The sequence below is a fragment of the Mangifera indica genome, chromosome 5 (genome assembly GCF_011075055.1).
Source record: "Mangifera indica cultivar Alphonso chromosome 5, CATAS_Mindica_2.1, whole genome shotgun sequence".
NCBI classification, from domain to species: Eukaryota; Viridiplantae; Streptophyta; class Magnoliopsida; order Sapindales; family Anacardiaceae; genus Mangifera; species Mangifera indica.
Window position 1 is genome coordinate 19,023,006 of NC_058141.1, and position 16,705 is coordinate 19,039,710.

The 16,705-nt window shown below is 34.6% G+C and overlaps 2 protein-coding genes across 5 annotated transcripts; one reads left to right on the plus strand and one right to left on the minus strand.

Annotated features, from left to right (window-relative positions):
* Nucleotides 1-935: 935 nt before the first annotated feature.
* Nucleotides 936-10,404, minus strand: LOC123217015 (exocyst complex component SEC10b-like). Its single transcript, XM_044637743.1, has 26 exons — nucleotides 10,235-10,404; nucleotides 9,615-9,698; nucleotides 9,235-9,498; nucleotides 9,069-9,143; nucleotides 8,626-8,727; nucleotides 8,448-8,498; nucleotides 8,048-8,153; nucleotides 7,254-7,364; nucleotides 6,659-6,750; nucleotides 6,086-6,254; nucleotides 5,932-6,008; nucleotides 5,694-5,792; nucleotides 5,508-5,598; nucleotides 5,285-5,370; nucleotides 5,042-5,215; nucleotides 4,457-4,510; nucleotides 4,258-4,386; nucleotides 4,031-4,123; nucleotides 3,792-3,938; nucleotides 3,451-3,548; nucleotides 3,125-3,209; nucleotides 2,673-2,731; nucleotides 1,919-2,017; nucleotides 1,751-1,834; nucleotides 1,278-1,381; nucleotides 936-1,195 (listed from the first exon to the last, which is right to left on the minus strand). The coding sequence occupies exons 2-25, from the start codon at nucleotides 9,696-9,698 to the stop codon at nucleotides 1,309-1,311; spliced, it is 2,502 nt and encodes an 833-aa protein (XP_044493678.1). The 5' UTR covers nucleotides 10,235-10,404; the 3' UTR covers nucleotides 936-1,195; nucleotides 1,278-1,308.
* Nucleotides 10,405-11,010: 606 nt separating this feature from the next.
* Nucleotides 11,011-15,120, plus strand: LOC123215924. 4 transcript variants are annotated; one of them, XM_044636230.1, is made up of 10 exons: nucleotides 11,011-11,345; nucleotides 11,489-11,681; nucleotides 11,775-12,045; nucleotides 12,184-12,285; nucleotides 12,406-12,488; nucleotides 12,586-12,702; nucleotides 13,033-13,135; nucleotides 13,226-13,898; nucleotides 14,040-14,233; nucleotides 14,582-15,120. In XM_044636230.1, exons 2-10 carry the CDS (start codon nucleotides 11,563-11,565, stop codon nucleotides 14,696-14,698), a joined length of 1,779 nt encoding a protein of 592 aa, XP_044492165.1. In that variant the 5' UTR covers nucleotides 11,011-11,345; nucleotides 11,489-11,562; the 3' UTR covers nucleotides 14,699-15,120. The 4 variants fall into 4 exon arrangements, 3 of the variants coding, with proteins under 3 accessions (XP_044492165.1, XP_044492166.1, XP_044492167.1); XM_044636231.1 differs by having other exon boundaries at nucleotides 11,507-11,681; XM_044636232.1 differs by having other exon boundaries at nucleotides 11,512-11,681.
* Nucleotides 15,121-16,705: the final 1,585 nt, after the last annotated feature.

A 16,705-nucleotide genomic window follows, 5' to 3' on the forward strand; every position in this document is an offset into this window, starting at 1 on the left:
TAAGTTCCACGAAGTAGTGATGATGGTGGAGATCGAACAAGACATGAAGCATTTCTAGAATTGGACCACCACACCACCACCTATGAGGCTACAACACAAGCTGCCGGCATACTTTTTCCTCTTTTTATCTTAATGCCTTTTTTATGGTTAAAACGGGTAGGAATGGGGTTTGGTTGGTGGAGATCCTTTTTTATATCTTTTTTCCTAAATCTACTTATATGGTGCTTGGGGTATTGAGTCTAGAGTCGTCGATTTGGTTGGTCAAATTAATTAGGACAATAATGGAATGAGAATTCCAGATTTTCGGTTACTACGTCGACTTCGACATATGGGTAGATCGACAAGACTGGAAAAGATGTGGAATCGACGAGCCATGATGATGCATTATAGTGGTGACCGTTGAGTCATTGACATGTTCTTTCATCTTAGCACTGGCTCCACTAAAATTTTCTTCGTCCATCAAAGTTTTCTCTATGTACAAAATTCAAAGAAAGAGATTGAGCACTTCATAGTGGGTGCGAGAGAGGCTGCCAAAGTTGTGAATTTAGAGGAGGCACCCACCCCATTAAGGGGCAGTGTCAAGTGTCTTAATCACTGGCTACATTTTTTTTCTTGTTTTTGCAATCCCATCTATGATTCATTGAACTTGCTAGAATTAAAACCTTTTACTTCAATTTCAGCTTCCATTTGTGCCGCCTCCATCATTATTCATTAGAGGCTATCCTCAACCCCATACACATGAGCATCCTAATATACCAAAACGCTAGAATGTACAAAGTTTAAAATTTTATGACAAATAATAACTTGTCTTGTGGCCCTTCTGTCTATCTTGTTTGCTATTTCATTTCTCCAATGAATTTCTAGGTAAAAATATATCGATGACCTGAATCAATCTAGCGTTGCATAAAAAATAAATAAAGAAATCAGAAAAAACGGAAGAAAAGATAAACAAGCATTATAAATCACTATTCACTGTCACCGTTTATCTCTAAGAATTATCATTTACAAAGGCATAAATCAAGGCACAAGATAAACCTAAAACATAAATTAAAGTGATTTGAGACCATGAAAATATAACTATTCTGACTTCCCATTCATACCTTCACTATATATACTCAGCAAGGAGGTAAAAGACAAGGCAATAATTAGAGCATGAATCTGTTGAACCCTATTCTCTGCATGGAGATGACTTGTTCTGGTGCCACAAAAATCAGGTGTCGCTTCTCTAACCATACTAACTTCTTGATGTCAGAATTTCAAGAACTTTCGAAGGTTACCTTCATATTGGCATTCCACTTCTGTTTCAACTTAGCTTGCCCACAACGAGCTAAGCTTGGTTGCAAGCTTTGCACTCTTGTAGTCCTCCCTAAGCTGAATAAACCTGCATCAGCAAAACTTAGGTTCATTAGAATCACGACTTAGGAATTAAGAGAGGTCTACCGAAAGATGCTAAAAAGATAACAAAGAAGTGATTATGAATAAACTACAAAAACAGACACATACAGCATGCTGAGATAAGAAGTCCTTACTAAATATGCCAAAACTTTACAGTGTGATTCTATCATTCTTTATCAGCTATAAATCACCTCATGATGAATGATAAAGACATTTGTGCTTACAACTTGTAAACAATAAATTTATACATATTTTATAAGTTTGACCATAAGACATTAAAGAGAAATTTTCTCCCAAGGAATACCACCTGATTTATTCTTAAAAATTTCAGCACTAAGAGTAAGCAACAATATACCTTTGTGCATCTTTCCGAATACTGGGTGTTCCCTCAAACAAAGTAGAGAGGCTTTCAGGAGCAACAATGAAGACATTGGCCATGCTGGAGACCAACATTTTATTAGTAAATAGAGATAGAAAATGCTCAAGTACAATCTGAAAACCTTGTAAACTTTTTGCAACTTACATGCCCAAAAGTTCAAATTTCTCATCAACAGATGGAGCATTAAAACTGCGCACAAATTCTCCATATTCAGTTATGTCACGTTTCAGGCGCAATCCTCCACTGTAGAAAAGCAAATCAGAGATAGAAGGGACAGAAAATATAAAATGTGAAATGACTTGATTGTGAAATAGAAGGTGCCATATTTTTTTTTTTTTGGTAAGTAATATCTTCAGGGTTTCACAAGCAAAGTAGAGACTCGAACAAAAGTTATCAATTTGAAAATTCTAATACTTCACCAATTTTGCTAGTTTCTGGTTTCAAAGGTGCCATATTATTTATAAGTGAAATAAAACAACAATGGAATAGAGAACAGAACACATTTTTGTTTCACAGAACACAAGTTACATCTACAGGATAGTCATCAAGAATAAGAAAATTTCCAAAGTTTCTAAGATGCACAACACAACAAAAACCCATAAAACTGTAGGAGTCTAGCAACTGGTACAAGAGACACAGAATTTGCTATAACCAAATTGTCTCTGCTTAATGTGAAACTTTGGGCAGCTTCTCTTACCATATGCTATGAGTCACGGCAATTGCTACAACATACAACAAATTACTCAGTGATTATGTATCATAAAAGAACTTCATAATTTCTTTTAGCTAATTACATACTCTAAATATTTCCTATTATTGAAATAAACTCTAGCAACAATTCCAGAAATATTTACTTAATAGAAATTAACAAGACACAAATTGGAGCAATTAGCATTACCTGGGATTAAATGTGAACTTCTGCCAGTGATTAAGCAGGCCTTTATGCAAACGGTTTCCCTGGAACAATGAACATCACCATGTTATCACTACAAACTTTGTACATAGATACTGTTGCCTGACCTCTGAAAAATTACATCACCATCACCCACCACTTGAGGAAGAGAAATAGCTTATATTATAGAAATGAAATGCTAACATCACTACATCACATTATTTAAAGACAGAATTGGCACAAGTGTTTAGGAAGGATATGAACTGATAGAAGATATATATTGATGGGTTAAAGCCACTGTTTTTCATAGAATGAATTTCAATCAATCTAATTTAAACATACAAATTATGCTTATTTAACAAATGCATGGCAACTCACTCACACAAGCAACCATGCTAGGAAAGTCAAAGAAATTGGGTATAATAAATAGGATCCTTCAACTATAAAAAAGATCATACCAATTCAGTCAGAAACGCTTGTTTATTAAGACCTTCTAGTGCTGTGAAGGCAGCCTCAAGCACACGGGAAAGGTATGCAACAACTCTATAAAAGAAAGAAGAGAACATTATTTGGTATGAGGAAACATGAGATGAAATGTCTTCTTGTGATTACAGCAATATCTAGCAGAAATTACTATCTCATACCCAAAAGTCAGAGATGGGATGGATATAATCATTGTAGGTTATCTCAGAATATCTTTAATAATAAGGTAAAATTTGGCAGTGTCCCCCTCAGGTATCAGATTTACAGTTAAAAGAAAGCTAAAGTTTATAGCAGCACAAACCTTGTGCAAGCATTGGTTGGACGATGATCAGGTGCCATTCCGTCATCAGGTGATCGATAATCTGTTGCTTTTTGTTCTGCGGAAAGCAACCGTTCCACCTGCAGATTTACCAGGAAATATTATTATGAGGTTGGAAAAGAGAGAATAAAGCAAAAATGTAGGATCTAGAGGCTAGAAACACTTGCCAATGAAAGAGCAGTATTATCTCAAGAGAAGCAATTATAAGCAAGACTAGCTACCTAGATGCATGATGCTAATAGTCTAATACAGTTGTGCTGAGTTAAGATCCACAATAAAACAGTGGATCTATAGAGTAAAAAAATTAAATCTCAATAACTTACCTCTGCCATCACAGTTTCAATACATTGTTGAAGCCCTTTATAAGCAGCAGCCTCAGCACTGGACATTGCCGTTGCCATTTCTTCGCATGAGGCAGCATGTGCACCATCCACAGGTAATAAAAGCCGAGATATAGAATTCGCAAAGTACTGTAGATATAAATTCACTTCAAATTGCTTTCCCATACTCTGATAAGCTAATTTGACAGTGATCAAAGGATATAAAATGTAAAGCAACATACTTGCTGAACTATTGCCACACTACTACCACAACGCTGTACTGCAACCATGAAAGATCTGAAACTGCTTTCACCAGCAGCAGCAGCAGCTTCTGCCTACACATCAACCAACCAATATCCATTGTGCAACTATTTTCCAAGTAAACTGCACATCAATTATTATACATGCATAACATAATATAGCGCACACAGTTTAGAATTTACAAATAGGGGTGTGATTAGGTAGTTACAGCAGAAGCAGCAGCAGCTGCCACTCTTCTACTAATATTTGTGCCCAGCACAAACCTTTCCCTCAAAGCTGCAGCTTCAGTGAGGCTGTCTCTGGTCCGTTCAAGCCCCTCTGTTATATACTGACTTACCTGCAAAACAAATATCTAAGTGCCTATTACAAAATTCTGGAAAATCAATGCATTTTGTTAACCAACTTACTTGGTCCAGCAGGCAAGTAAACACTGCTTTCACGTAGGCTGCAAGGGTGGCGGGCTTTAAAAGGCATGTGAAAATCAATCAGTAATATATAATTATACATATAATATATGAAGAATTCAGAATACAGAAAGATCCATTCTTGTTATGTCATCAAACCATAAATTTACAGTACATTCTCTATTTAAAATTTCCATCTTGAGTATTACCAGATCCAAAATTATCAAGCGCCAGCCTTTGCTTCAAAAATCATGACTAGTTCTATGCTTACTGTTTATTTTAATTCACTTATATTGTTTTTGTCATACCCAAAGGCATCTGCTACTTTATATAGCATATATCCAATACGCACTTACTTGAAGTCATCTCATGATCCTCTAATATAGTTGAAGTAAAGGGAAAATATGAATTTTCAGTCTTGACTTGCAATTGTGTTGTTTTGTAGTTTTACACATTAATGTTCCAGGACATATTCAAAATAGCCTATCAAGGAAATCTGAATTTTCTATCATAAAACCAAATTAGGCAGACATTTTGTATATGACCATAAGTTAAAAAATTGTTAATATGAATTGTAGGAGCATATACCTGAGACGAAAATAAAGTGCATCTGGCTATTGCTTCTTCATTCCAGCGCACAAACTCTGTCACAACTGTAACAGATATCTGCTGCTGAGAAGAAGCTATTGAAGCTCCTTTAGAACGCCCAATTGATCCTGTTGATTCTGAAAGCTGCTGGCATTCAGCACGCAATTCTTCCATCTGCAATGATTATTCTAGTTATTGAATGACTAGAGATTCTGATAACAGAATGATGCAATTGATGCAAACCTTTGCTTGATACAATTGTCTTAGAGAAGCTTGCTCGTATTCGGGATATTCTTCCTTGTGAGCAGTAAAAAGGCATTCTGTGACACCTGAAACACCAAAGTTTGGCAAAATGAGAAAAATCCATCAACCAGGACTTCATGAATACCCCATTTACTTAAGCAGGGCCTCTAAGGTAAAAGTTGAGAAAATGCAAGAGTAGGAATCTTCATAATTAATTCATCACCTTCAATATCCAAATCACCACATCCCACAGCTCGTAGGTCTCTAGCAAGATCCTGTGTCTTCTCATATGCTATGGCTAGCATTCTAAGATACTGAAGCCTCAAGCCAAATAAAGAAAAAAATCAAATCTGATTATCATTTTGAACTTGCATTTGCATTATTAATCCAGCCCAAAAATTCTACTCACTAATAGAAGTCCGCCTTCTTCCATAGGAGGTAGGTTCACCAGAGATGGCTTCACTAATACTTTGTCCAGAATGGCTGTAACTCGCTGCTCCAAAACTCGCTACATGTGGCATTTTAAAAAAACAGATGTTTTTGATAATTTACAAAGACATTTTGGTATGTCATATCTGAATTTGAATGTATTAACAGGATCCAAGGTAAAAGGAAAAAGGGTAGAAGATTAAACAAATGGTCTGAACCTGAACAAGAATACTCATGACATAATTAGGCGAGGGGAATACAGCTGTAATTGTAGCAGCTTCTTTCCGCACAGTATCTGCAAGGGAAACAACACTGATACGGCAAATCTGAAAACTTCGATCACAGGATCAGATCAATGATTATCCACCAAACCTGTAATTTCTTTGTACAAGGAAGAAAGCCCACGGGAAACATCACTGGGACTCGCTTGAGAAGCCTGATCACCTAGAACTAATCTGATGTCTGCATTCATGACTTCCACATCAATGAACATAGGACGTGTTGCCACATAATGTTGCATAGCACTAGTACCCCTGTTAAACTGAATTGCAATATAATAGTAACCAATGAGAAAGAAATAAGTTTCAACTGACGCCAGGGAAACAAGACAGATGAAGGCTGATAGTGGAAAAAAAGGGTTTTAGGTTGTTCAAATAGCATAAAAATACAGAGTAAAATAGGCAAGGCCTGATAATAGCCACAGAGAGAGAGATAGATGGATCACTGTATATACAAGCTCAAAACCAAAAGTTCCATTCGAATTGAAGACAATTAACTACGCAGCATCCCATTATTATTAATCAGAAGACACCCTTTAAAGTATTCCAATTGGAGGAATAATTGATTCCTACTAATGTGTATCAAGAAAAAGGAGAAAACAGAAACAGCAAGAGACCAAAATTAAGGGAAGAGATTGAACAATGTGGTCATTTGAAAACGAATCACCTGAGATAAAATTTTAGCACATTCAGCCATGGTAGACAATTCTCTTCTCTGTGATGCTGCATCAAATCGAGCTAACAATCTGTTCTCCAGTTCTACACAAAGGGTAAGATAAGATAAAACTTAGTGATTGAATAATTGAAGGATAGGAAGACCTATCCAACAGAAAGCAGACTCTGACAAAATCTTTTCCTCCCCATTCCTATTCTTCAATTACAGAAATTCTGAGATAAAAAAGAATGCTAAAGAAAGATAACACAGGGTGCAAAAGAAACTGGAAAAGAATTTAGTATAAATAATCCCATAAAAAATTATTAGTTAAAAAGAAAAAGAATAACGACAAGACCCTTGCAGATGAAATTCACTTATCTAGAAACCGACAGAAAGCTTTGCATCAAGCAATCATGATCATTATGTAACAGTAAAATTTTCACAAGAATATTAATATACACTGTGGGAATACATTGTTTCATACACAAGGATGGAGTGCATTCACATTGCCCACAATTAGCCACATTTTTCTGTGATAGTGCATCAAACAATCCCTCCCAAGAGAAAATGAAAACTAACAAGAGTATTAGTACAGAAGTAGCTGTACCATTGCAGTAATCCTGAAGATTAGCAACAGCAACTTCTAATCCTCTGCTGGCAGTTGCATTTCCAATATCTGATATGCCTTGTCTTCCAATATCTTCCTCAGCAAAAGACCCTAAAATCAACAGAGTAGGGAAGGTATTAACTTTTCATTAGGCTGAAAGATGCATAAATAAATGCCACACAATATTTACCCAGACACAAGACCAAGTTCTTTGCTATTAAAAGGAATCATAACTTTTATCACTATTATTGGGCATCAACCAATCTTAGTATGCAATGTCATCTCTCACACTCTCCAATCTGAAGGAAAACTTTTTCACCATTTAAACATATCATAACTTTCCTTTCTACCGCGCATCAACCAATATTACCACAAACAAATCATTACTTCTCTCTCTGCGTCTCTCCCCCTCTCTAATATCACCACAAAGAAAATGAATCATTTCTTTCATTCTCTTAATCTAATTTCGAGATGCACATTTGAGTTTATAAAAGACGATTAATAATAAATAAGGATGAGAGAAACATGTTTTGGAACAATTGTTTCATTCACCAACCTTATATGCAGGCCGCTAGAGGCAGGCACAGGATAGACAAAGATAATTGGCATATATGGTTAATATGATGTCATGGAAAAAGATGATAACTTATAAAAAGGACAAAGTTGTCACTCACTGACTCTAGCAGGAAAGAGAAAAACAGGGATCAAGAAAAAAAGCCACAAAGTTAGAGAGAACATCATGCCCAGAGAGAAAAAAAAAACATAAATTATCTTGTGAAATAACACCAACTTACGCAATTTCTCTGCAATCGATGCAGCCTCGGCAACACGACTATCATCAGAAAATAATGGTGAAAGTTCCATTAGGTCACCTGGGCTGCTGTTAAACTCCATCAAGTACTGCAGGGTTTCAATTGACAGAATGTAAAAGCAAATTAAAAAAAAGGCATACCTTTTAATTTCTTTAATGAGTAAAAGTTATTATTACAAAAATCTAAAGAGGAAAGGCCTGAATACACAGGATTTAATACAAGCAGCTCTACTAAATGGCTTTTACAAGGGAAGAATCTCAAATATTAGTGAACAAAGAGTAAACAAATTAAAAAAAGTTACAAATAGATCCTTCCAAAGAGGACTACAGACTTGTTAAGAAATCTGATTCAATTTCATACTGAATTTAAAGATCAATGGTACCTTAATGAGGTCAATTGTTTGACTAGCAGTTACTCGCTGAGCATCTGCACTCTGACAAGAAATAACCACCCGAACAAAAACATAAATCCAAATAAACTAATAATATAATTATACAAACACAACAAGAATAAGCAAAAACAGAATCAGAAGCATAGACTAATCCATAAACCAAATCTACCTGCAAGTGATCTCCTATTTTAGCAGCAGTCTGTCCAACACTTGATATACGTGAATCTAACCTCGCAAAGCTATCAAACAAGCCGTCTACACCTTTTTCTAGCTGTAAAATAATATGCATGGTTACTGTAGTAAAAAATATGGTTCAGATGTAAATCAATGTCAGATTCAGAAACATTGAATTTCATAACTCACTGTAATTTAGCAATTCACAGTATGTACTAATGACAACTAATTGTACAAAAAAATTTTATTAGTTATAGTCCGTTTCAATTGGAAAATGCAAACAGAATCATTTTTATAGAATAAGCGATCAAGGACTGATTACTTAAATAACAGATGCATGCTCAGGCTTATATGTTTTTTTAATTTAAAAAAATGATACTGCCAGCTTCCTTGGCATCTTTATCAGTGTATTCCTGAAATGATTTAAGGGAAACAAACCTCAGCAAGTGTCTTGCGGTGCTTAGAATCTTGAATGGAAAGCTCCTTCTTGAGATTGTAGAGTCTTCCATCAATCTGAACCATAAATCAAGAGAGGGGGAGAAATTAACTCGGAACATAATGTCAATTTGTATGCCCATTACCTACAAACCCAAAAAAGAAATACCTGCTTTCGAAGGTCAATCAACTCCTTACAGGAATCCTTGAACAGAGATATGAGAGCATCCACTTCTGGAAAAAGAGGAGCAGAAGCAGATAGTCCTAGCGAAAACTTCGATACATCGGATGGGCCCCGTCTATGCCCATTTGACAAAGCATCATTTCCACTAATGTTACCATGCACATCCACTGAATCAGCTTCTTCTTCTTGAAAGTATGGAAGGAGCTCATTCACCAAGTTCCCAAATAGTGCATCAAAAGAAAAATCACCCTGTTAAATGCATTTCCATCTTGAAGTTAAATTTGAAGTACAGATACCATTAAAACTTGGATAATAGTTAAAACCTAAAACTAAAAACAGGTCAACACTGCCCATCAACATATTACCTTAAAGTCTTCTATGTCGAGAATAAGGGGTGATGATGATTTTGAAACCCTATCATTCCCGGTTCTGTCTTTACTCTCTTTCATCTGGTTCACGTCAAATCACAACCATGTAAGAATGAGAGGTCATCAACATTTAATAAAAATCTCAAAATTTTACCTCATAGCACCAGCAAAAAGGAAAAAAATTAAAGGCACCACTTAATTAATGTAAAACATTCAAGAACGACTAATAACTTGCATGAATAAGCAAACGGATGTCTTCACTCTAACAACGAATCAAACACAAATTAAGAATACGATGTAATTTTATTCCTCATAAGTCAGAAAGAAATATAATTTAAAATGAAAATCTAAACCTCAATTTATAGCTCAACTTATCACTAAATAAATATCCAACAGAGATCGACAACTGTAAACCTGATGCGATCAGATAGTTCAGTGTGAATCAAAACGTTTAACCAAATCATCCTGTTTATATTTTGAAAATTACACGAATTTCACCCTTCCTATGACTAATTCAACTACAGTTCCAATAGAACAATATAAATCTGAGAATATACTCGAAAAGAACGTACATCGCATGAAGCAATAATGTAAGAGGGACAAAGGGGAAATGGTACCTCTTCGTTAAGTGATAAGCGAGCAAGAGAGAGAGGAACAGAGACGATACAGAGATTGTTCGCGTCTTTCTTGTAAGCTTTGGTTGGGTAGATCGAGCCAGGTAATGGAGAAATAAACGAAAGCTACAATGAAGCTATTTCTTTTCCAGAATGACGGTTTTGCCCTTGTGGTGCCAAAAGGAATGACGCTAGTAATGTACTTTAAGATACTATTCTCCTACAATTTTCCTTGTAGGAAAATAATATATACTCGTTGAAGCTGAAAGCCAGAACATAAATTAAAAAAAAAAAATCGGAATGAGGCTAGTTATTAATGTATTATCATATTAAGAATACTATTACTTTTCAATTCTATATACAAATTAGAATTACTCTTGAACTTCACAAATAATATACGGAAGATTATTTTTTTAGTAAAATTATGTATATAATTTTATGTATAAATAATAATATATAATTATATCATTATATTTTATTTTAATTTTTTATCGTGCGTTGAAAGCCTTGATCATTACAAACATACAATATTTTATATTTTTTATTGGTATCTTTTTAAGTATAACCAATAGCAATAATCGGAGCTTGCAAATCTTATCATCAGATTGTTTAATTGGAACCCACAAAATCTATTTTTAAAAAGTACGCAGGCCCTAGAATTTTAGCCCAACAGAATTCAGATGAAGGCCCCAAATTTTACATTGAAACCCATTTCATTCACCGAAGCCTGAGATGGCCGCCGCCGGAACCATTTTAACGTATTCAACCATAACGTCTACATCGTTTAATTAGAGAAAAAAAAATGGAAAATAAACATTGCTTACTATTAACGACCTAATCTAGAGGGCAAGCACGACGCCACACAAATGTTCTAGTTTTAAATCTTTTATCATTTCTCCGGTGGCAATTCAAAATCACCCGATACGGTGACTTGATGCTGTCGTTTAGAGTGTGTTGGGTTGTACTCTAATTGAAAAGTGGATACACTTTAACCAAAATTTACCCGCTTTTTGTTGCATCGTAGATCTTTCAGGCTCAGATCGCCGAAGTGCAGGGGAATTTATGCACAAGGAATTGAAAATACGAAAAATCAACGAAAGCCGGCGAACTTGAGGTTTTTCCTCTCTCTCTCTTTAGATTTAAATAAAAAACTCGAACATATTATAAGGTCACGTGTCGTTAAACACGTGGCTTCTGTCTGAACAAAGTAAATATTTAGTGTTTTTTCCCTCTACTCCCGCGCATTTTAAATTCAAGAGTCGCGCCATTTTCAAGAGAAGGGCGAAGTAATATGCGAGAACGCAAAGACGGAGAAACGAGGCACACAAACAATGGCCATTGATACCAAATTTGGAAAGCCGATATGTTCAATCTGCTACGAAGACCTCAAACCAATCGTCGAAGACTTGCAAGTTATCTCCATTTGCGGCCATGTCTTCCATGAGCTCTGGTCAGTGCGCGTGTATCTACATACTAAATTTATTTATTAAGTATGTGTGCTGTGCGAATAATTCTTGTTTCTTTTTTTTTTTTCAAACCCTAGCTTGCAGCAGTGGTTCGAGTACTGTTCAAGCACGAAAAAGTGCACATGTCCTGTGTGCAAGCAAAGTTGTAAAGCTAATGATGCCAGTCGACTTTATTTTCAGTCGGTTGGTGATCAGACTGAAACTTTAGTTTCGCAGAAGCCGAAAGATTGTGAACCAGAAGACCCGGAGGTTTTGCGCTCTGAAGTGAAGAGATTGGAGGTCAAGGTTTCGAGGCTTAATTCAGCTTTGGAGAGTCAAGGGAAGGAGCTCAAAGAAATCAGCGAGGAGGTGTTTGATTGTTTATTGTCACGGTTTTTCTGTGAGATTTAATCTTAGTTATTTTTTATTGGAAATGCAAAGTGGATAAATAAAAAGAAGATAATATCATAAAAATACTGTCCTTTAATCAGACCATTCTTCTTTTAGTTGTGCCTTCGCAGAGAACGTTCAAAGGAGGAAGTAGCATTGAAGAATCAAGTTTTGCGAGAAAAAGCATACATTCAACAACAGCTTCATTCGAAATCCGAGGTGAGTTACTTCACTGTGGTTTTGGATCATTTTTATTGCTTAAGAGGCTTCCTTAAGAGGTGTATATTGATGATTTAAGTAGAAATTTCAACTAAACCTTAGGTTGATTGTGTTGAATAGGACCTTGATAAATTGAATTCAGAGTGCTTGAGGCTTCAAGAAAGGAATATGGCCTTAGCCAAAGAACTTGCAGCCCTCAGATTGTGAGTGTATTGTTGGGTCAAATAATTCTTTAATTAATTGGATGCTTGTCCTGAATTCTTGCTCGCTACTAACAAAGGTGCATGGTTTTCAATTTAGGGTATCAGATTTGAGCCTGGATGAAAATGAAGTTTTAAAATTTGCCTCTTTGGGTAATGATGCTAACAACAAAGATACAATTGATGTTTTAAGAAAATCTCTGATCATCCGTAACAGGTAAGTCAACTTTTTTCTCGTTTATCCCTCTATCAATTTATTAGTATCCATCAACATAGCAAATTACTAAAGTTTTCACAGTCTTCTGACACCAATCGAACTTAATTGTCAAGCACAGTTCATAAAAATGGTTGAAGCTTGGATTTACCAGTATAGATTAAAAGCACCATTCAACTATGTTTTCACACTTTATTTATGCTGATTTGAAATAATAAGGAAATAGCACAGGATGTTATTTTCTTGTTTATTATATGTGTCATCATTGTGTTTGTGTGTATAAGTGAAGGATTTGACTGTACACATACTTTTTGACTGCAAAATTTTGAACAGGAATTATACAGAGTTGATGGCCAAGTGCAATCTTCTTGGAAGAGAAAAGGCTCGTTCATGTGCTAAACTTGAGAAAGCTCAAGAAAAGATACTTAAACTAAAGGTAAGTCTCTGATCAACCAGCATAATTTTTTTATGGTGGGCTTATCTTAATTTGACCCTGGCAAACCATTTGTTATATGGATATCATCAGACAAGAGTACAAGAATTGGAGACTGTAGGAGAAGTAAAAGCTAATGAAGTTCTGAGGTCTTTGAAAGCCTTAAAGAAAACCAGTTGTGAAAATGATATAAAAAATGGCAATGTTGATTACTCCAAATCTTTGTGTACATCCAATCGTATATATGAAGATTTTGTGGAGCAATGTTCTGTGCCAATGAGTGAATTGGATGGGACTAGAAGTGTGAAAGGTGATTTATCTTGCTTCAGAAAAGGAGAAAACTTCAAACCCCTTGAAAACATGAATGCAAATCATAGCAAAGAAAATGTAGATGTAATGGTTCATAAAAAGGCAAAAAATGCTTCATTTGTTGACGATACATCAAAATCTTCTACAACCGTGCTTGAGCTTTCAAGTCCTTGTTTAAAACATCAAGCTAATATAGATGTAATCCATAACCCTACTCTGCCAAGATTAAATGCAAATCTTGTTGACAACAAAGAAGTTGCAGAGCGTGGGCCTCATAATCTGCTTGGGAATCTCGGTTCAAGGTCTGGTACCAATAATGATAACTGCAATGCTCCTGCTGCTGCTATAGAGGAAGAAACTTTGATTGTTGTTGATGATGATGATGACTTTGAACAAGCCCAGCCTGTCCTCAACATCAGAAAAGAGTCTCCAATGGCAGTTCCTCTTTCCAAACGAGGTAATTTTAATGGCCGGTGCAATTTTGATTTTGTAAGAGTTTCAAATGTTGGATTTAGCTAGAATTTTGTGATTTAATTACATTAATGAATGCTTCTTTTGTTGTCAAAATAATTTCAATTTAACTTGTAAAGAAATCCAGGTGATATATGTTTTTCTACTGGATTGCTTGGTCCTGATGGAACAAACCGGTATCTGGGGAAATGGTGCAAGCGTGGCCAAAACAAGGTGCCCATGCAAGGTTCAATTGAAAGCAGTGGTGATTTGATTGCTGTTGGAGCTGATGGGAGAGGTGGCAGAATAAAAGTTTTGAGAACTCCAAATCAATCTTCTCAGGTGCGTGTAGACACTCACTTTCCCATGCAAATTATTTTCATCTGGAAATTTGTTCTTGAATTGTAGACTATATCACAGACAATTTAGTAATTGTACTTACTCCCAAAAAATAATTTGGTCTAACATTTGGTTTAACTTTGTGGATACCAATTTCATATCTATCGAATTTTAAATTTTAATATTAAAAAGTTGTGATTCATTTTGTAGCGAATGAAAGAACTTGATCATTTTTCCCCTAGGTGCCTTTTTTTTCTTTCTTTAAACTTTGGTTTTTGGTTTTTTTTTTTTTGTTTGTGTCTGTTATTCTATAATTTTATTTTTGGGCCTGCGTCTACCTCTTTTATGTAGGATGGTAAACAGGATTTGGTATGTGCAAAGAGGTTAAAATATGGAGCGAAGACAAGTAAAGTGCAGTCCCAAGGGTGCTTGCAAATAGAACACTTCTTTGGAAAGGTCAGCCAATAAGTAAATGCACACATCACTGTCGGCAACTTCTTAATTAGGATTATATCCTCTAGCCACATAGGAAAGGCTGAAGTTTTTCTTCAACATCAATATGCCTTAAAGAAAATATATAGAGGCAATTGATTTGGCTATCTCTTAAGTGAATCCACCTCTATGATAACATTTTTGGGGTTTAGACTTGAGACTGAAACTATTCCATGTTGTTTTGTTCATTGCCTTTTGAATGGGATCAAGAGGCAATGTAGTTTATTTCTCAAATTAGCAGCACTGATTTCAAATATCTGTTGTCATACCTTACATGGATTAGAACAAACATCAGTGGACGGGATTGGGTACTGGCTATGCAATGCTATGGATGATGTTTATTTTTAATTTATATGAAGCTTAAGGATTAAGCCAATAGAATAGAAATTATTTAAGTTTAGACTATGAATTTTTGGTTATTGATGCAATAAATTTCAATATTTAAGAGTAAGATTTTGATTAGGTCTCATATAAAAAAGTCTTTGTTAATATCCCATTTTTGATTTTGGCCGCGGTGAACATGATAAAAATGTGCTTTCAATTTTGACAATGCACGGTCAAAATAACGATGTGTAGGTTTGAATTTCACCATTTTCTTTGGTTTTCAGTAGTCTTAAAAATTTGGCAAGAAAAAGGTGTCATAAATCTAACTGAAGGAACCTTCAAGCAACTTTCTGATTGAAAAGAGGGAATGATAGATGGTCAATTTCGACTATGTTGCACAAAAAATTTGGTTGTTGATTTTACTGCCCTACAGAAATTTCAGTTTTCCTGTGCCTGGATATGCTATAGTATTGAAGCGTTGAATTAACCAGAGCACGTCTGTCTGCGGATTCTAAGCACGTGATGTTAGAACTGGACCGAAAGCGACTCTTCCAGGTGCTGTGTCGGTTTAAGGCCGGTGGGAAACTCTAATACTAATCTTATAAATATATATATATATTTTAAATATCCGTTTGATCAAATTTTTTTAATTCAGATTAATAGATTATTGGATTAAATAATCAGTGTCTGATAACTTATATAAATAATCTAGTTATAGATTTTAATCACATTTTTAGATTATTAAAATCATAATCCAAAATGTTTAAATGATAATCTTATATAATAATAGATAGTTTAAATAAATGGACACCGTTCAATTTAATAGAGTTTAAAATTTATTTTATATCAAATTAAAAAATTATTTAAATCAAATTAAATTAAAAAATATAAATTTGTCTAATTTAAATTATGTTTTTAAACATATAATTATTTAATAAAATTAATTGAATTATAATTTTTTATAATATAATATGAATATGAAACAAATATATATAATATACAAATAAAAAAATGATAAAATAAATTATATATCTAAATGTTTATTAAAATTATATATATATGTATTTTTTAAAAATACAAATTATAATTTAGTTTAATTTAAAAGTTATTCAAATTATAATCAGAATTAAAAATTATTCTTAAAAAATTTATTAATTAAAACTAAATTATTTTAAAAAATAAATAAAATCATAATTGTTAAGCGGATCAATTTACAATTTGAATGGAATTTTACAACCTCCACTTTAAAGTGAATAAATTTTGCCGATGATAATTCAAACTCAGAATTAGTTCTTTCTGACTATGCAGGCTTGCACTTTGTCTTGATACATCCAATTAGACAAGCTACACCCGAATGTCTGAGAATCTGGCTGCTAGAATGTTGGGTAAAAACACGTGTATGAATTCCAAACTCCTAAGTTCTATCCTTCAACAGAAATTTTTTTTTTTTTTCCAAAGTTCATCGATATTGGAAGACAGCCAAACAAACGGGTCCAATACTCCTTGTGAAGACATCTTCCAAAAAGCGATTCTCCTAGTCCAACAGCCATCGATGCATGAATGCAACTTTGTAATGGTCTATTGTTTTTTCCTCCAAATTTACATGTCTAAGAACAAAGAGATTTTACATAAAGCAGGAAATTTCAGAAATCCTACTTG

Bases quoted from the DNA above. Each gene is read 5' to 3' on its own strand.
- LOC123215924 (XM_044636230.1), top strand. From the start codon at position 11,563: ATGGCCATTGATACCAAATTTGGAAAGCCGATATGTTCAATCTGCTAC. The intron at 11,682-11,774 runs GTCAGTGCGCGT...TTCAAACCCTAG, and splicing joins CATGTCTTCCATGAGCTCTG to CTTGCAGCAGTGGTTCGAGT. The intron at 13,899-14,039 runs GTAATTTTAATG...AAAGAAATCCAG, and splicing joins AGTTCCTCTTTCCAAACGAG to GTGATATATGTTTTTCTACT.
- LOC123217015 (XM_044637743.1), bottom strand. From the start codon at position 9,698: ATGAAAGAGAGTAAAGACAGAACCGGGAATGATAGGGTTTCAAAATCA. The intron at 6,255-6,658 runs GTGATTCGTTTT...ATTGCAATTCAG, and splicing joins GTGCTAAAATTTTATCTCAG to TTTAACAGGGGTACTAGTGC. The intron at 2,732-3,124 runs GTATGATCTTTT...TCATTGTTCCAG, and splicing joins AAGCGTTTCTGACTGAATTG to GGAAACCGTTTGCATAAAGG.